The 18,112-nt window shown below is 33.6% G+C and overlaps 1 protein-coding gene across 1 annotated transcript; it reads right to left on the bottom strand.

The window, feature by feature from the left end:
- Positions 1-207: 207 nt before the first annotated feature.
- LOC149078587 (uncharacterized) lies at positions 208-17,867 on the bottom strand. The gene is made up of 15 exons (XM_089240704.1): positions 17,795-17,867; positions 14,539-14,648; positions 13,553-13,582; positions 13,242-13,271; positions 11,828-12,029; positions 10,934-11,292; positions 10,037-10,130; positions 7,879-8,046; positions 7,580-7,701; positions 5,017-5,229; positions 2,912-3,100; positions 2,240-2,351; positions 1,963-2,137; positions 588-808; positions 208-448 (listed from the first exon to the last, which is right to left on the bottom strand). Exons 1-15 carry the CDS (start codon positions 17,814-17,816, stop codon positions 309-311), a joined length of 2,187 nt encoding a protein of 728 aa, XP_089096830.1. The 5' UTR covers positions 17,817-17,867; the 3' UTR covers positions 208-308.
- Between the last annotated feature and the right edge of the window lie 245 nt (positions 17,868-18,112).

Here is an 18,112-nt window from a genome sequence, read left to right as displayed (position 1 = left end):
TCTTGGCACGTGAATAATATACCTGTTTTCTAACAATAGATCAGATCTATAACACGAAATTCGTGCTTGAGTGGTACAAAACTGATTATTAGAATTAAAAACTACATAAAATGAAAGTCACATCATGCGTATGTAACTCTAATGTATGCATTAAAAATGAAGCTGTGAACATATGAGACCAATGTGTCTGATGATGATTTGTGAATATTTATACATATGAATTCTTAAAAAAATGAAATTAAGTACATTCAGTCATACTTTCCCAGTCCGCATATCACGCTCTCTGTGCATTTTAGCTGCACGTGTTTTCACTCCATGGGACATCCTGGCACTTCAGTCTTGAGCTTTTTTATTGTGTTTTTGAGAGCTTGTCTCTTATTGCAGAACCAAACCCTTACAACTTCCCTGTCATAATTCAAATGTTCGGCTAAATCTGTCATTTCGAGTCCTGTAAATGGATTGAAAAACAAAAGCATTTTCACAAAAATTTTTCGAAAAAAAGAAATTGATTTTATGAGGTAATAAAAATGTCCATTCAAATATTTCGGAAATGAATTAATTATTGAGTATTTTAATATTACTCAAACCTGTGGGATGTGTGTTTTTCTCAAAAAACTGATTCAGGATGTCTAACGCAGCAGGTGTGAAAGAAGTCCGCCGTTTTCTTTTCTTCGTTGGCTCGCTTCCAATAAATTCTGTAAGTGTATGAGCACCATTTTTATACCTTTCTTCTGCCTCTTTCATCCACCTCTCTAAAACTGGTTTGATTTTCTGAGCACTCCTTGGCGTTATGTCCAGTTTCTCAAACCTGAAAAAAAGTTAATAAAAGACAATATTTCTATTGCTAGTTATGCACAATGACACTGATCTAATTCTATTAGTGAACCTATAGTCTAAAGTCAATTTCAAAGTGAGTACTTAGGCACTACAATAAACAGGGCCTGATCTCTGCAAGGCTAAGTAGAGCATTTCCCGCAAGCCCCAAAATTTAACAATGCATACATATTGACTCACCAAAGATCCTCCTTGACTTTAGTCACATGGAGAGACTAATTATTGCATAAATTCATTCAATTGACCTGTGTTTTACAGAATAGACCAATTTTTTTCTATATTATCTTGCTCTTGAGAGGTGCAATTCCCCCCCCCCCCTCCCTTTTTGGATCAGTGCTTGGCAGGGTTCCCTAAATTTTGCTTTGCCCAGGGCTCTGTCATGTCAGTCAGGCCTCTGACAAATAAACATGCACATCCATAAGGCCAAAAAATGATATTTTTCCAGTTATTGCAACCCAAAACAAGAAAATTTTGGCTACCATCAGATGGATTGTGCTAAGATAAACTCATGAAATCATTTTGAAAGCAAGAGACTGAGCCAATAGACAAAATTCTGAAGAGCACTCTGGTCACAGACAGAAATTTATTTGGAGGAGGGGGGGACAAAGTGATAGAGCATTAGATTTAACTATATTTTTCCTTAGAGAAACAAAGAAACCAGTTACTGGAAGGTACCATTTTGGGGAAGGTACAAGCGCCTCCCCCCCCCCCTGCCTGACCTTGGCTCTGGTCTTAAAAAGCTTATAATGGCAAAAAAATTCTTCAAAAATCAGGAGAAAAATTGGTCTCTGCAAATAATTTTGTTTTAGGAAATTCTAACAATACCCTACATTTGTACACCAATATTTAATTCAATTGTATGTGCTCACTGACATTGGTAAAATGCATCATGAATTCTTTGTAAAATAGCAACTCACAGTGAAACTTTGTTGAATGTATGTTGGCAACATACCTAATGTTATTAATATTACCCACATAAAATTTCTGCAAAGGGATAAATCAACAGAAAGATTTTCTTCCACACCTTCAAGACATTTGAATAGCACAGAGTGTCTTTCAACACGGAAACATAGCTCCGTGAGTGTGATTTTATTTTTTAGAAGAAACTATGCACTAATCACTACTCACCTACATATGGCACTTTGGCTGTATGAAGGGCCTTCAGTAGCACTTAAAGCCTGACCAACCTGAGTCTGTGTAAGTCCTAAGGAAAGCCGCCTTATTTTGAAGGCTTTGGCAAACTCTTTGATCTCTTCCAGATTGATGCCATCAACAACATTTGCTTCTGTGTTGCTGATTGTTCCTGTTGAACAAGAAATGCAATCAATATCAAACACTAAGATATAAATCATGAACTACAATAATCTCAATACTATTTCATTTGAATTAAAAGTTGAGTACAAACCATTGTCTGAATCATTATCTGACGGAGAAACAGAGGGCTGTGGATGAATAGTCTGTGTTAAAGCAGAAACAGTACCAGGTGAGATTGGAAGTTTGTTGACCAGAGTACAGTTCTTTAAAAGAAAAAGGGGTTAAATAATTAAATCATCTTTTAAATTTAAAAGCATATACTTTTAACTAGTTACTATAAATGTGAGCATTTTATAATATTTGTTCTTGAAAAACAATAGTATCAGACACAAAGGCATAAACACAATTTTATTGGGGAAAGGTAGGTTTTTTACTGCAAAATAACACTATAATCTCTGCTTAGAGGAGAGGGATATTGAACCCCCAAACATCCCCCACCCCCCAAATTCCAATGGTTAAGTCAACAACAACCAATCGTGACACAGCAGCACCCGATACTGTGATCTCTACCTGTTAGAAAACCCCAGTAGCACATTCAGCACGTTATATCATTAGAATATATATATATTTAGTCAGCTATTAAAATGTAATAGACTTATAGCTAATTCAGCAGCATGTTTATTAATATGACTTATACACTTCCTACTTCACCAACCACTAGTTTAGGAGACCTCGCTGTAAAACCCTTACCGATGCCAGCCTTTTACTCATAGAAACTCTCCTTCTATTATGCAAGAAAACAATAAAATATGAACTCACACACCTGGCCATTAGGTAATGATTTCTGTGGACTAGAAATCTGAGTTGCCACCATTGTGACAGGATTTATGGCGATATGAGTTGGTTGTGTGTTGATTTGTTGCTGAGTTTGCTGCTGGGATTGTGAATGATGATGTTGTAATTGCTGCTGCTGCAATGCTAATGCTTGAGTGATGGCGTTTAGAGATGAATTCTGTGAATAAAACAGGTTTGACAATAAATAAGGAGTTTTAAAATATGACATTACAGTTTCATTCAACATATTAAATTGGCAGAAAAACAAGTCAAGTAACGAAATTTTTTGAAAAGTAACTATGGAACAATATATACAGGATGTCTAAAAACTCTGCACTTAAAATTTAGTGGTAAGCAGAGAATGTTGACATGAACCATTTTCACGAGGGAAAACATGATTGAAAATGCCAAACGCAGGACACAGCAAGAACACATAATACAGGAATCAATAAAAAGTTTTATTATGTGAAACTTAACAGTATAACAACTGATAGATAATAAATGCCAGTCGCAGATAAAATAGATTATACAAATACAAATACAAATACAAATACAACGCCACAACAGGCAAACTGCCCAACGAGGTGGCTGACTTAAGAACATCATGGATCCCCGAGCCCCTACCTACTACTGCTACACCACACATGCACCCCCCCCCCGCGGAACCCCCCAACGAATCGGTAAATGCGGGAATGTGCGTGTACGTGTAGTGCAACCTGACGTATAGTTTGTTTCTGTGTAATGCTTGTTATGTGTAGTGCTGTCATCTGCCCCCAGTTTTACTAACTATGAGTGAAGTGTTATGGTTGAATGATTTACCGTTGTAGGACTGTTGCTCTCTGTGGCGAGACTTTTTAACGGGGAGATCAGCTCGCATTTGCGCCTTGAAGTTGGGAACCACAGAAAACCAACTTCAGCCGACCACCACTGTGGGGTTCGAACCCGGATCCCCGCATCACGAGTCCGGCACTATAACCACTCGACCACCACAGCGGCAATATATACAATATTACTATACGGCGGATTCATATACTATTTTGAGATACCATTACTGCAACCACAACTGCACATAAACTTGAGCGTAGACTTACTTTCCACAGCGCACGCAACACATTCACTCTTATGACTATGGCCCACACACACAAATAATGGGGCAAGGGGCAAGACTGTACACACAGGATCATATTGGAAGAGTGCAGATGTTGGGGACATATGATTGAAATGTTTAAAATTTCCAACAGAATGGATAAAATGGACCATTAGTTATTAATACATTGTCAATTAACTGCTTTGACAAGGGTACATCAGTATCAGTTGGTAAAGGATAATCTCGCAGGGAATTTTTCTCTGATAAGGTTGTGAATAATTGGAATAACTTACCTCCGGGCGTTGTGAATTGTAACATAATTAACAAGTCACATTTAAAAAAGAAATATAATAACATATTGGGATAAATCCAGAAGCTATCCATACTTAGATGAGACAACCATAATTTTTTATGGGCAGTATATTTATATGTTATCATAATTACTGGTTTTTTATTGCTCTAATTGGGAACAGGATAAGTCCAGTGGCAAAGTTCTGCCGTTCATTTATTCATTGCTCTTATTGTGCTGCAGTATTTTTGATATAATTTATATGTATCATATATAATATGATATAATTTATACATATATATTCAACATCCATATTTTTTACGGGCATCTTTTCAGTCATCTCATGGGGCCTTTGTATGTCTGTTATGGCCTTAATATTTGTGTTTGTATAAGTTTTTGAGTTTCCACGTAGGACCTCAAAAAAAATCCCTTGGTCCAGGGCCTGCGATGCTTTTAAGATGGCCTTGGCACCCCCTGCATATGCCTTAGGGGAAGGGGGTACACAGAGCTCGAACACAAGAATCCAGGATGAATCTGAGGAGAATCTGGGATGAATATGAATGCTAGGGAGAGGCCCTTGAAAAATCCTGGTGGTGTGCTCATCATACACTGAAATCACATTACGAAGAAATTATAATTCAAATGTATATATTACCAAAGACATCAAAACTTTTTCCCTACAAAAAAAAACAACTTAATAGAATTTTCAATTACTCACAGGTGGCCTTGACATGGAATTTGCTATTCCATTCATATGAGCCATTGGAGGAATTCCTGAGTTTTTATCATCATGCTGATGTTGCTGCTGCTGCTGCTGTTGTTGTTGTTGTTGCTGCTGTTGCTGAGAAATTTGCTGCAACTGAGCTGTAATTTGGGGATTAACCACAACGCCAGAAGCTTGATTAGCAGCCATCATAGGATGTGCTATTACCTGATAAAATGAGACATAAACATGTTGATGTGAAGGAAATATTCCATATAATTCACTATGCAAAATTCAGCATAATCAACGGTGTTAAATATATATACATAGTTAAAACAGGGATATCAAAACCTATGTGCTGCTGTCCCCATGAAACAATAATCATTTTAGTAGCATTAACAATACGAAACTATGCTAAAAGATAAGCAGTAAAGCCGACCACAATGGCCACATTTTCTTGAAACAACCCATTGGATTAGCATTAAGTTTAACCTCTGAACAATAATTTCCAAACAATCGCCATTTTTAGTAATTAAAATAAAAGAATAATCATGCATTTTCTTATAAAAGAAAAGTATCCCCCAAGATTTACGTTTAAGGAGTTTTTTTTTTTTTTTTGCTTTGAGCCTTTGAACATAAAAATAACTATGGGTTCTTTCCTAGAAATTGATTTCCAAAATGTGGTCAATAGACCCCAGGAGATCCTCAAGTTGATGCTAACAAGTGCCCTAGATGCTTTTCATAAAGAACAAAGCAGAAATTAAGAATAAAATTTAGCAAGTGGCAATGTCATAAGCCAAAAACTAAACTGGTTAGGTAAGCACTAATTGAAAATACAGCCCTAGATCAGTGAAGGGCAAACTTTTTAGATGCAGGCCAAAAAACAGGATATAATTTTGGCAGGGCAGGGCAGACATATTCAGATATTAATCCACAATTGGAATCTTTATGCTGAAAAATGAAGTGGCAGGATGTGTTGTATACTTTGAAGACTGCCAGGGTTTTATTGAAAATGACAGACAATGGTTTATCCTTCCCAACTGTGAAAAAATAAAATATTTTTTATAAAATATATGTATATAATAAAAAATAAGTTTATTTTGATAACGTTATGCATATTTGTTGCATATGTGTTACATTTTTAGCATATATAGAAGTTTTATTTAAAAAATAAATTTCCATTTAAATTCTCACAAAATTTTCCACACGCAAAAAAAAGTATTTCTATACTATTATTTAGTAATCTGTGGCGGGCCATAGTTTGCCAATCACATTTGTTAATAACAAAAAATAGCTGATTGCATCAGAGGATGAATCTGAAGAATACATGTCCCACATTACAAGGATTAGGGCACAGCTGTACACATTTTTCCTTCTGAAATTTTTGAATGAAGTTAACAAATAGAAAATCACAAATAAAGTTCTTCATGAAAAATTCACGTATCTTTAATACAAAATGTCTTGTGCAACAAAAACAAGCTTTTTGTAATTACTTATATAGCATGGGCTGTTATAGATATTATGTTAGACACATAATTCTACAAGGAACCAAAAAATTTAGTCCATGTTTCAAAAATACTGAACCCGTATCAGTAACCTCCCAATAACAGCAAAATTTGCTCGGTTCCATTTTAATTATTTTGATTTTCAAGACTCTTGAATCAAAATTTTTTTTAATTCTTCCAAAAACCCCCATAATTTTTTGCTCCTCAAGAAAATTTATCCCATTATTCACAATCACTGAATGAAAACATCACGATTTCTAGCAATAATAAATCTAATTCATGACCTATTAATTATTTTATAAAATAATTTTATAAAATAATTAATACTAAGTAATAAAAAATATAATAAAACCAAATTCGATTCTAAGCTTAAATTAAATCACTTTTTTTTTTCCTTTTGATGCTTATAATTTTTTTCCATCCAAAAATACATATATTTCCCCCAATCGCTATTTTTACTGGTACCTATGATATGAGACATTAATTTCAATTTTGAATTTATTTTACAATTTGTGTGAATACATATTATATGATATTAATGGCAACCAAAGGGAGATGATGTTCCTTACTCTGGTTGTTACAATAAATAGGTTTATAAAATGTGGTACAGTAATATTATTTTCAGATATATGGTGGAAAAAAGTACAATAGAGAAAGATAGTAGTTACAATAAAAATAGAATTTTAAAATAAACATTTTAAATTAGTTTCTATCCTCATCAATTTTATTGCCAAGTAAAAGCTTTAATATTTTTTGAAAATTTAAAAATAAATTTGGTTCTTATAACAAATGTGAAGTAAACCTTTAAAACTTTAATACAGTAATCTTTAACTTATGTGTGAGTGCAAGGGAACAACAAGAAAAAAGAGACACATAAGTAAGAGAGAGACTTATAGTGGATAACATTATTTAACTACATCTTTGATTGGGAGTGCAGAAAATCATCTTATAATTGAGAGAAATGTGTAAGTGAGAGATTACTGTATTTCAATACTGCTAATGTTCTAATAGGTATGCAGAGAATTTATCAACAGAAAATTTTTTAATTCCATTAAGAACTTTTGAAAGAATACCTGAGGACCTACTGCAACCAGTTGACCAGCTGGATTAGTAAATATTTGGGGCAAAGCTGCCATCTGTCCAGCCATATTTGCATAACCTGCAGCAGCGAGCATTGGATGAGGTTGTGGGTTTGCTGAAAAGTAAAAAATGTGAATTAAGCTTCTACATTGAGTTGGAACAGTTCTGAATGTGCAATTTTTTTTAACCTGTACCCAATTTTCTTAAACTGTTGTACGTTCATTTCAAATCATTGCATCCTACTTAATTACATTAAATTTTACACATAGGGACAGAAAAGACATAGCCTCACCTGGCACACTAGCAGGAGCAATACCGGGTACAGGAACAGGTTGAGAAAGAGCTTGAAGATTTGCTAGGGTTGTTGTGAAAATTTGACCATTGGAAGCCACTAGCTGAACAACCTGATTCCCAGCCAATTGGGAAACAGGTATGGTGATGACCTGCTGCGTAGCCACACCTGTGAGCAAGAAAATTTATCCCATCAATCAAAATCAAAGAATGAAAATATTTTGATTTGCTAGCAATAACAGATATACTTATTTACAAATAATTTTAATACTAAATAATAAAAATATAATAAAACAAATTTGATTCTAATTCTAAGCCTAAATTAAATCTTTTTTTTTTTTCTTTTTTCATGCTCATAAATTTTTTTCCCCTGCAAAAATACATATATTTTCCCCAATCACTATTTTTACTGGTACTTACAGTAAGAGACATTTCAAATTAATTTTTATCCCCATCAATTTTATTGCCAAGTAAAAGTCTTAATATTTTTATTTATTGACAGACACTATATTTTACAACAATCAAATACACACATTCATGGTATAAGCATAAGTTAAGCAAGCGTCTAAAACTATGTTTTAAATGCTGCACTTACAGGGTGGCCACCAGGGGCGTAGCCAGAAATTTCGTTCGGGGGGGGGGGGGGGTGACCACTTTCATTTCGGGGGGGGGGGACCAAAGTGACAGAACAATGGATTTGGCCATCTTTTTCCCTTTTTTCGGTCATTTTCTCACATTTCGGGGGGGGGGGGGGACCAGACCCCCAAGTCCCCCCCCCCCCTGGCTACGCCCTTGGTGGCCACATGGCTAATGTTTGAAACAAATCGAAAATTAAAAACAAATAAGAGTGATGAAAATATTTTAATGATGCATATAGAAATTGCATAGTTGGCAATTAATGATAAAGAGGGTCGAGAAGTGACTGCTTTCTTTAACAAGGACAGCAGTGAAGCAGTTCTGTAATTCATCCATTACGTGTGAACAGACCTCACTGTCAATCATGTCGACAGCAGTTGTAACGGCAGCTTTCAGTTCAGACTATTTCTTGTTGTGAAACTCCTCTTGCCATGCTTGTTGAAATGCCTTAGCATTTGCATAACATCCGGCCATTTCTAGCCCAATAAACACTCAAAAATCTGTTGAATATTTATTCATTTTTGCTTATGAAAATCACAACTGAAGAGCATTCTTAAAATCACTGCTTTTAATAACGAAACACACAACCATACATACACAAGCATACAATTGCCCTCTTGATAATACACATCAAGTTTGGTAGCACTTGCTCACACCTAGCGACATCTATTAGACTTTTTATTCAAACATTACCCACTGGGCTACTCTGTGTATTTAAATGTCAAAGAGTACTAAGTATTGCAGGGCTTGACAAATCATAAAAAAAAATTACGTTACCAGCAAAATTTATCAAAAGAACAGCATAGTCTTTTTCACGCAGAAATGATCCAGAATAACTTTTTTGATGTTTCCAGGACTTCATAACATCTCCCCTTCCATTTTGGTAGATACTTTGACATAAATTACAAAAATACATGGTGTTGTCTCTAAACTCTAATTTAGTAATCACATGAAAAATTTAAGATGTCAATACCAATTTTGTCATTGCCATAGTGACCCGTGCCTGGGATTTCCCAAGCCATGTGTGGTATTGTGTGTATTTCTTTCACGAGACATGGGTAATTAAAAACTTCTTGAATATAAATAACTTAAGGTATAAAAAAAATCCAAAAATATTGAAAACTGAAAAGTCTTTCTTTTCTTTGGACACCAAGCACAACTCAGGTCTATCACTATCTATGGGCGATTTACGACATAGTGAGTTGAGCCGGAGGTGTAACTGTGTGTGTACCTAACAGTCTGAGTGCATATGTAGTGTTTTGTTTGATTATTCAGTGCTGCCATCTATATTTCAGAAGGGAAGTGAGTGATGTGTTATGATTGAATTACATTTGTGCTGTTTGTAGGTCTGTTGCTCTCTGTGGTGAGACTTTTTAACAGGGAGATCGGCTCGCATTCGCACCTTGAAGTTGGGAACCACAGAAAACCAACTTCAGCTGACCACCACTATGGCGACGGTGGGGTTAGAACCCGGGTAAACTGAAAAGACTGAATGGTGCATTAAATCAATTACAGACACTAACCAGATGACGTAGGAATCAACAGTTGTGCACCTTGAATTCCTTGTATCGGCTGACCAGCTGCAAGAATAAACTGAGGTGTATTTGCTAGCTGTGCCTGAAAAAGATAAAAGTTACATTAAAAGAGCATATCAATTCATGAAAAAGATTTAAATATATATATATATATATATATATATATATATATATATATATATTTTGCAGACATTGATGAACTCCAAGTATGAAATTGTTTATATTAAAGCTAATGTGAAAAAAAAAAACCTAATTATTTCAGTTTCAAACGTTCTGTAGAGACAGAAATGAACTGACCACATCACATAAGAGGACACATATGAACCCAACTCGGTTGTGCACATAGTGTGTAAAATGCAAATGTCATCAATTTCTCAACTTCTTTTAAATTCTCAAATATTCCATTGAGAAGCTGTTCATTTCAACCTTTGGCGAGTCTCAGTATTTTTTTAATAGTTCTTTTTGGTGTTTTAAAAATGTACCTTCGAATCACGAGGTGCATCTGGAACAAATTAAACTACTTGTTATAGAAACCGATAATAAATCATGTTTCAGCTAACAAAGATTTATTTGGATTGCAAACTTGATTCCAAAATGAATTATTGTTGCTAGCCGAGGTATCACTGTAGACTAAAATCTAGTCTATTTTTCCAATTGTTGTTGTTGCTATCCTGTAAATCCTATTTATCCAATGGCTGTTCTTGGTTATATACTCAACTAAATTACTTCTTACTTAATGCTGGGACAGATCTTGAAATACTTGATGACTTAAAATTTAGTTAAATACTAAACTGTGTACTCAGGCCTTCAGACACACAAGCAAGTAGCCACTCAACTGCTAGATGGCAGCATGCTGCTAAAAAAAATGTGTAATTATCAAATCACCTGTTGGACAGTCTGTACAGCCTGTGGTTGTCCATTCATTGACACAGCAAGGCTTTGTGCAGCAGCAGCAGCTGCTGCGGCCTGCATCTGAGGATTTGGAATACAAGTAGCACCAGCAGGATTAGCTGCCTGTTGTTGAATAACCTGAGGTTGAGCTGCAAGTTGCTGAACAACATTGAGGCCAGGAATTCCATTCATCCCAGCAAGAGCAGTAACCTGAGGCAGACCAGCAAGACCCATCATACCAGCTAGTTGTGCGGGAGCCAACATATGGCCTGATGATGTCATGTGCGCAACACAGTTTGTGCTTGCTGGGGCATTGCTTAGCTTTGGCATCTGGATGGAATTTGATATTGTACCTGAAAAAAAAAAGTCCCCAATAATACACTAATATTGAAATTGGAATTTGAATATTTAAAAAAATCAGTTTGATAAGTAAATGTACATTTGATAAGCATATATTTCCTATTTCCTAGTCATTTTCAATGATCAAGCTAATATGCCTGATGACAAAAATTAAAATTATGTAACCCTCTCATGCGCACTGGCCTGATATGAGAACACACACACACACAGGTAATATATTATATTATCAAAAAAAAAAATAGCATACTGTCACAAACTCAGCAAGTGCTCAAAAGCTTCACTTAAATTACTGAAACATGCCAGAGCTTTGAATTTACTCATTTCCGAATCCATTAAGAGAAAGAGAAGACCTTAGAGTATGGTTTTCAGCGAATGGGTCAGATCAGGCCAGTAGCCAGAAATTTCGTTTGGGGGGGGGGGAGAAGGACCACTTTCATTTCTAGGGGGCACCAAAATGATAGAACAATAAATTTGGCCATCTTTTTCCGTTTATGGTAATTTGGCACGAAAGAATAAAATTAAACATACCTGAATTTCCAATAGATTTTGGGTCGACATCTTCACCAGTGGAAGCACTATTATTTACATTTTGTACAGCAACAACCATTTGTTCTGTAAGGTTCCCAGAAGGTTGCTGTGCAGAAACCATACCTGTTTGTACAGCATTGCCTTGGTTCAAGATAACATTATTGAATGGATTCATGGGAGAACAATGTACAAGCTGATTTTCCTAGGAATAGAATATAGGTAGAATAAATAAGAAATAGGACAAACTCTTCAGCACCACAAAAATTATCTGATTGACAGTTTTCTTATAAAAATTCAACAATTCAAGAAATATCTTTGAATATATGAAAGAAAAGACAACACAACTGGCAAATAATAAAAAAATATAAAAATTTTAAATAAATTTAAAACACATGGGTGCCAAAACATATGCTAGTGCTTCAAATCTTCAGTTTGCCATATTGCATAATATTTTCTATCTTCTCTAATCTCGGGCAAAAAGTTATTGATTCAATCACACATTTATATGAGAGAGTTAAAGTCAGAGTGGTGAAAGTCACATTTTCAACAATTCTGACTTTAGTCCAGAAATGTAATTTAAAAATGCTAAATTGTTGAAAGAAAAAATGAATTAAGTTTCAGCTTATTTAGTAGTTCACCACTAGATTGTGAAATCACAAAATCTTTACCTGGGAACCTATGATAGCAATCTCATAAAAGCTTCTTTTCTCAAAATGAGTGTTAACAAGACCTCTAAGAGTTGGACACAACTGATGATAATTGCTATGCAGGGTCATCTACAGTCCCTGCACTTTTTGGGCACAACAGGCTAAACCCACAATGCTCAGGCGAGCCCCACGCATTAAGGCAGTTCTGCTTGAAAAAGGCCTTTTCAAAAAATAGTCTATCAATCCACATAACACCATTAGTACATGAGTTTATGGCCTGTGTACTGTAGATCATGTGACATCTGCAGACAATATTGTACATCCATAGCTTCTTGCCTTTGTGGTAAGCACTGGTATGACAGAAAACATATTATTGTGGTCTTGCAAATTGTTGGCCGAATCAATGGGAGAATTATTTTCAAAAATAGCAGCATATATGTCTTAAAAACATGCATTTTTTCCTCAAACATGCCTAATTCTCTAGAGGCAGCTGGTGAGTCATGCATCTTCTCTAGAGAAACCAGTCTTACTGGTTTAAATTTTTTGTTACCGTTTTGATGGTCCTCAAGTAAAGGGGGGGGGGCATCGGCTTATACAGGAGTACATATGGTACTTATGCAAAGCTATGACTATATTAAAAAGTTATAGTACATATGTACTTATAGACTGGCATGTTTTGATACACACTAACTTTGTGGACAAGAAAATATCTTCATAAAATAATATTGCACATAAGGATTTACAATCATAAAGGACATCTAACTCACCTTGTATATCCTGTACTGCTGAGACAGGGCCTATCATTTAAAAAAATTAAACAGGAAGGGAAGAAAAAATAAATATTAAGAAAATGAAATCAAAATATTAAAATAAAAAAAGGTTTTGAACATAAAAGTTTGGTGGAAAAAAATATGAATTTGAACATATATTACAGAACATAAGTTGAAATATCTGAATTAATAAAAACTTGAACAAACAGGATAACATAAATTTAAAGGTTGTTGGAGGAGGTGATTCGAAATTTAACAGAAACTTATCATTTGAAATATAGTAATTGTGGAAAGAAAAAGAAACTCACCTGATGGTAATCATTGCAAGATGAGAAGACCTATTCAAAAAAACATGAATAATGATTTTAAAAAAATCAACTTAATCGAATGACAGAATCAATTCAGAATTAACAATATTCTACATAAAGCTCAGGCAGAGCTCTCATAGGTCTGAGACAGCCTTGCTTATTAATTAAAAAATTAAGATCTAATTAAAAAATAATTTTTTAAAATATAATGAAATCAATTACAATATTTTTTGATCTAATTCAGAGTATTTTTGAGCGAATGAGAACTTTTCTGAACATGCTGTTATTTAATTTTTATACTTTTGGTAAAGAACACAATGAAACAGTTTTGAAAAATTTGGAAAGTAAAGAAATTAGGGCCAGTATTCTTGAGAAAAAGTTACATGTGCCTATAAACAAATTTGGCTGGCACTTCTTTTTTTTCTTGATTTGTCAAGCCTTGAAATACAGTCGATCCTACTTATAATGTTCCCACTTAGAAAGTTTTCCAGCTCAGTACAACCTTTTTTTTTGGTCCCAACTCTAATTATCAATATTTCCTGTTTAAAAATTTTTCATGCTTACAACATTTTTTCATGACAGTTTATTAAAAAACATGTGAGATCCACTCTATACTAAGACTCAAGGTCTGTTCGCATACGTTAAGTGATTTAGTAGTTAAAGTTTAGTTAAGTTGGAAAGTTCTCAAAAAAGTGTCCACACGTAACGTGGATTTAGTAAACATTGACTAAATGATTATCATAAGAAGCCTACTGGCACATGCGCATAGGTCTACTTAACCGAAAAAAAATAGAATCTCGTCTTTATTTAGAAACAACTAAATTAATAAATCACTTACTAACTAAACAGCTTGTAAACACCTCTTATTGTCTGTATACATTTTAAAGTATTCAATAATTTAAAATTTAGTTAACTATTAAATCCTTTAAAGCATGTAAATGGGCGGAGCCCTTTAATTTCCACAATCATTTTGGTATTTTACATACCTGTTCAGCTTTTAATGCCCCATTTGGAAGAGCTGTGTTAGATCCATTGCATTCAATTTCCTCCATCTCAAGACCGTCATCACTATCTTCAGCTGCTGCCGTCTCCATAACTGAAAGTATATGAGTGCTTTTGTTTGTAAAATGCTAGCTTAAACTATATTCTTTCATGGCTTCCACCAAGATTCTCTAAAAATATATAAAATTATATATATATATATAAATTAGTACTTGAATAATACATCTCCTGCTTAATTCATCGAAATGTGTAAAAGAAATGGATATCTTCCTTTTCTATACATCTACAACACTTTATTTTTGCATCAACACAATATCTTTCCAAAGTATTTCTAATTTACTGCTCTTAAATTAATGAATTCATTTCAGTCAAAAAAAACCAACTACTACTAATACTAACCACAAATATGAAATTTACATACGTGAAAAAAGCATTCAAAATTATGATGACATGTTCAGAAACTGTTCATCGAAAAGCTAGATAAGTATAAAATTAACAATATTTTTTTACATATTTGAGCTTAAAATTATATGTTTTTATGTGTATTAATGTTGTACCCAGAATATACTTGCATCATCTTGTTTAAATTTCACTAAATCTGATGTCATTTTACATTGAACTGTTATACATCATGTCAGAAATTTTTTATATATAGGCCTATGTTCTTTTTTTTATAATTATACTGCGTACTTGGCGGCTCACAGTGGGGGCGAAATAATGTAATATAAATTCTCTTTGGCTTCCTGAAAGGACTTGGTGTCCTTTGGGGCCACATAGTGTATAGTCGTTATATGTGTATGGCTTTTTTCATTTGTGTTCCTTTTCATTTTTTATTGTCCACTATTTGTGTAATGTTGTATGTGTGTGTGTATTTGTTTAGAATAAAAAATAAATAAAAAGTATTCTTTTCCTCTTGGTATGCAAATATTGCTTGAATGAAGAAGATACTTGGTAAATAATAAAGAGAACTCAGAAATTCAGTAGAAAGAAAATTATGATAGGATCACCATGAAAATAAAGATGTAATTTCTTGGGATGAAGCCATGATAAGAGTTGCATTTAAATTTTGTTCATGCAATAAAAATTGAATCCAAAAGAAGAATATAAAATTATAAAGGAACAGTTAAAAATCTTGATTAATTGAATGTGTAGTAGCAACTAAAAACTTTTGAGTTATTTTGATTCAGTAGTTTGAAATTGAATTATCGCAAATCAAATGTATATACATTCAGATAAATGAACAAAGAGTTATATTTAAGAGATTAAAACAGAGCTATTTTTTGAGTTTATTAAAAAACATTCAAAAGAAAACAATATACTTTCATATGAAAAAAGCCCTAAAAAAATTACTACTTTTATAGCAGCATACTATTTAAAAATATATCTCTCATTTTTTTGCAATTCTTTTGATGATTGAATTCACTTGACCCAACAATCACAAAGAGAAAAAATTCTTATGTATAAAAAGTTATTATTAAAGAGTTTATTGTCATAATTTCATTTTTAAAACAATACTTTTACACACAGAGTAAAAAGATTATTTTCACAATTTTTCTATTTTAAAAAAAAATCTCTTTTTTTTGTGGTTCTTTCAAAATATGTTTGAATTCACTTGATTTATTGTTCATTGAGAGGAAACATTAAAATTGGCTAATGCATAAAAAAAAGAAAAGAATAAATTAATGGGAGAGGAAAGTAACCTAATAAGCTATTCAGAAATATATCTCTCATTTTTTGGTTATTTCAAAATATGTTTGAATACACGTGATTGCTATTGTTCATTGAGAGGAAACATTAAAATTAGATAATGCATAAAAGAATGGAAATTAACAGGATAATCAAAATATCTGACATGTTATTTATCTTATATTTCTTTAAAAGCATTTCATGTTGAGATACATATTTGCAGTGTATCTGCCCACAATTATCCTAACAGTTTAACAAAGCTACTAAAACAAAGTGGTGCATTTAATAGCTGAGAAAATAATATGATACTGATAATGTGGAAAATTTTATATGAGTCATGAAAGAAAAAAAAAATCTTAAATAAAGAGGATATTATTAAAGATATATTATTTTCACAATTTTCCATTTACAACACCAATACTTTCATACACACAAAGAGTAAAAGGATTATTTTTTCATACTATTTAAAAAGACATCTAATTTTTTGTGATTCTTTTACTTGATTGCTATTGAGAGAAAACACTAAAATTGGATAATGCATAGAAAAAAAGAAATTATGGGACAAATATACATGGCAAAAAATAATACAATCTTTGCAATTCTCATTGTTATTTCAACACAATCCAACCCTTTGTTCCCGAAAAAAAAATTTTTTTTTTAGTAATCCTACCTTACTATCCGGCTTTCAACCGCTTCTTTTTCCCACAACTATTATTCCTGGTAGCTTGACAATAACAACAAAATCCACAATTGATGATATTTGAAGGATGCATATTCCGGAGGCACGGATCCGCACGTGAACGAAGAGGAGAAAAATTATTAATTAGATTCCTAATAAAGACACTGGGATTTCCAACGGAAACAACACCTCCCGTTCAACAATCGCCATCACTTTTTCTCGATCCTCTATCCACGAAATTCATCACAGACCTCCCACGGGAAGACCTCCTTCACAAAGAAAACAGAGGAAAAAAATCCCACATCAACACAAAGGACCACCACAAAGATATCTCTCACAATCACACACGCATCGTGTTGTTGTCTAATAATAAAGACCAACAAAAAAAAAAAAACCACCCTTTTTTCTCTATAATATTTACATATGCAAATAAGATCTATGCCTTAATATTAAAAGGAATCAAACAATAAATTATGTAAATAAACGAAACACCCCGAAAAAAAAAAGAATATAATCCGGGATTCTAGAAGTTATAATAATATGTAATCCGTGCAATATTCATAGTAATGAAATGTAATTAGTCCCATGGCCGTGAATTGCTAATGGCTCCGAGAGCATCAACTGTTAAGAATGGGAAGAACCAATCAACCTATCAGATGGGGGAAAAAAAGAAATTTTCTCCTTCTCTTTGCTTGCGGATGTTTATTTGCAAGATATGCTTTTATGACACACATGCCTATAAATTATGCTAATAATTAAGTGATTCTTTTTTTTTTCCTTAATAAAAACATACGCGGATTTCTCTCTTCTTTTATTAATCTTCTCTAGATAACCAATAAAAAAAAATGTGATAAAAGTTATTGTTGTATACTCACTTGCAGGTATGCAACATGACATGTGATGATGAGTATTTTTATGCTTGGCTCGTGGTGTGGTGGACGCTTTTATTTTCTCTCTCTCTCTCAAAGCAGCAGTAGTAGAAAACGCTGCTGAGGGAGTCGCTGCTGGGGGTGTGCGTGTGTGCAATGTGCGCTGCTTTCTCTCTCTCTGTACATGCCCACAACATTATAAATTATGATAAATAATATTCACTATAGCACGGAAAATATCAGTGAAAAACCACGCTGATATTATAATCGTGATTTTGATACAATCCACTACTGGATTAAGAAATTACCAATTAATAACGAGAT

This window comes from Pholcus phalangioides, unplaced genomic scaffold (assembly GCF_987345545.1).
Source record: "Pholcus phalangioides strain wild (caught in Gottingen) unplaced genomic scaffold, Ppha-v1.0 ptg000013l_1, whole genome shotgun sequence".
Taxonomy (NCBI): domain Eukaryota; kingdom Metazoa; phylum Arthropoda; class Arachnida; order Araneae; family Pholcidae; genus Pholcus; species Pholcus phalangioides.
The sequence above is the reverse complement of the archived record's forward strand: the minus strand, read 5'-3'. Positions and strand labels throughout refer to the sequence as shown.

What these genes read in the sequence shown, in the direction of transcription:
- LOC149078587 (XM_089240704.1), bottom strand. Translation starts at nt 17,816, where the DNA reads ATGTCATGTTGCATACCTGCAA. An exon ending in AGCAGTACAGGATATACAAG is followed by an intron (nt 12,030 to 13,241) that starts GTGAGTTAGATG and finishes TTCTATTCCTAG; the next exon opens with GAAAATCAGCTTGTACATTG. An exon ending in CTGTACAGACTGTCCAACAG is followed by an intron (nt 10,131 to 10,933) that starts GTGATTTGATAA and finishes TATCTTTTTCAG; the next exon opens with GCACAGCTAGCAAATACACC.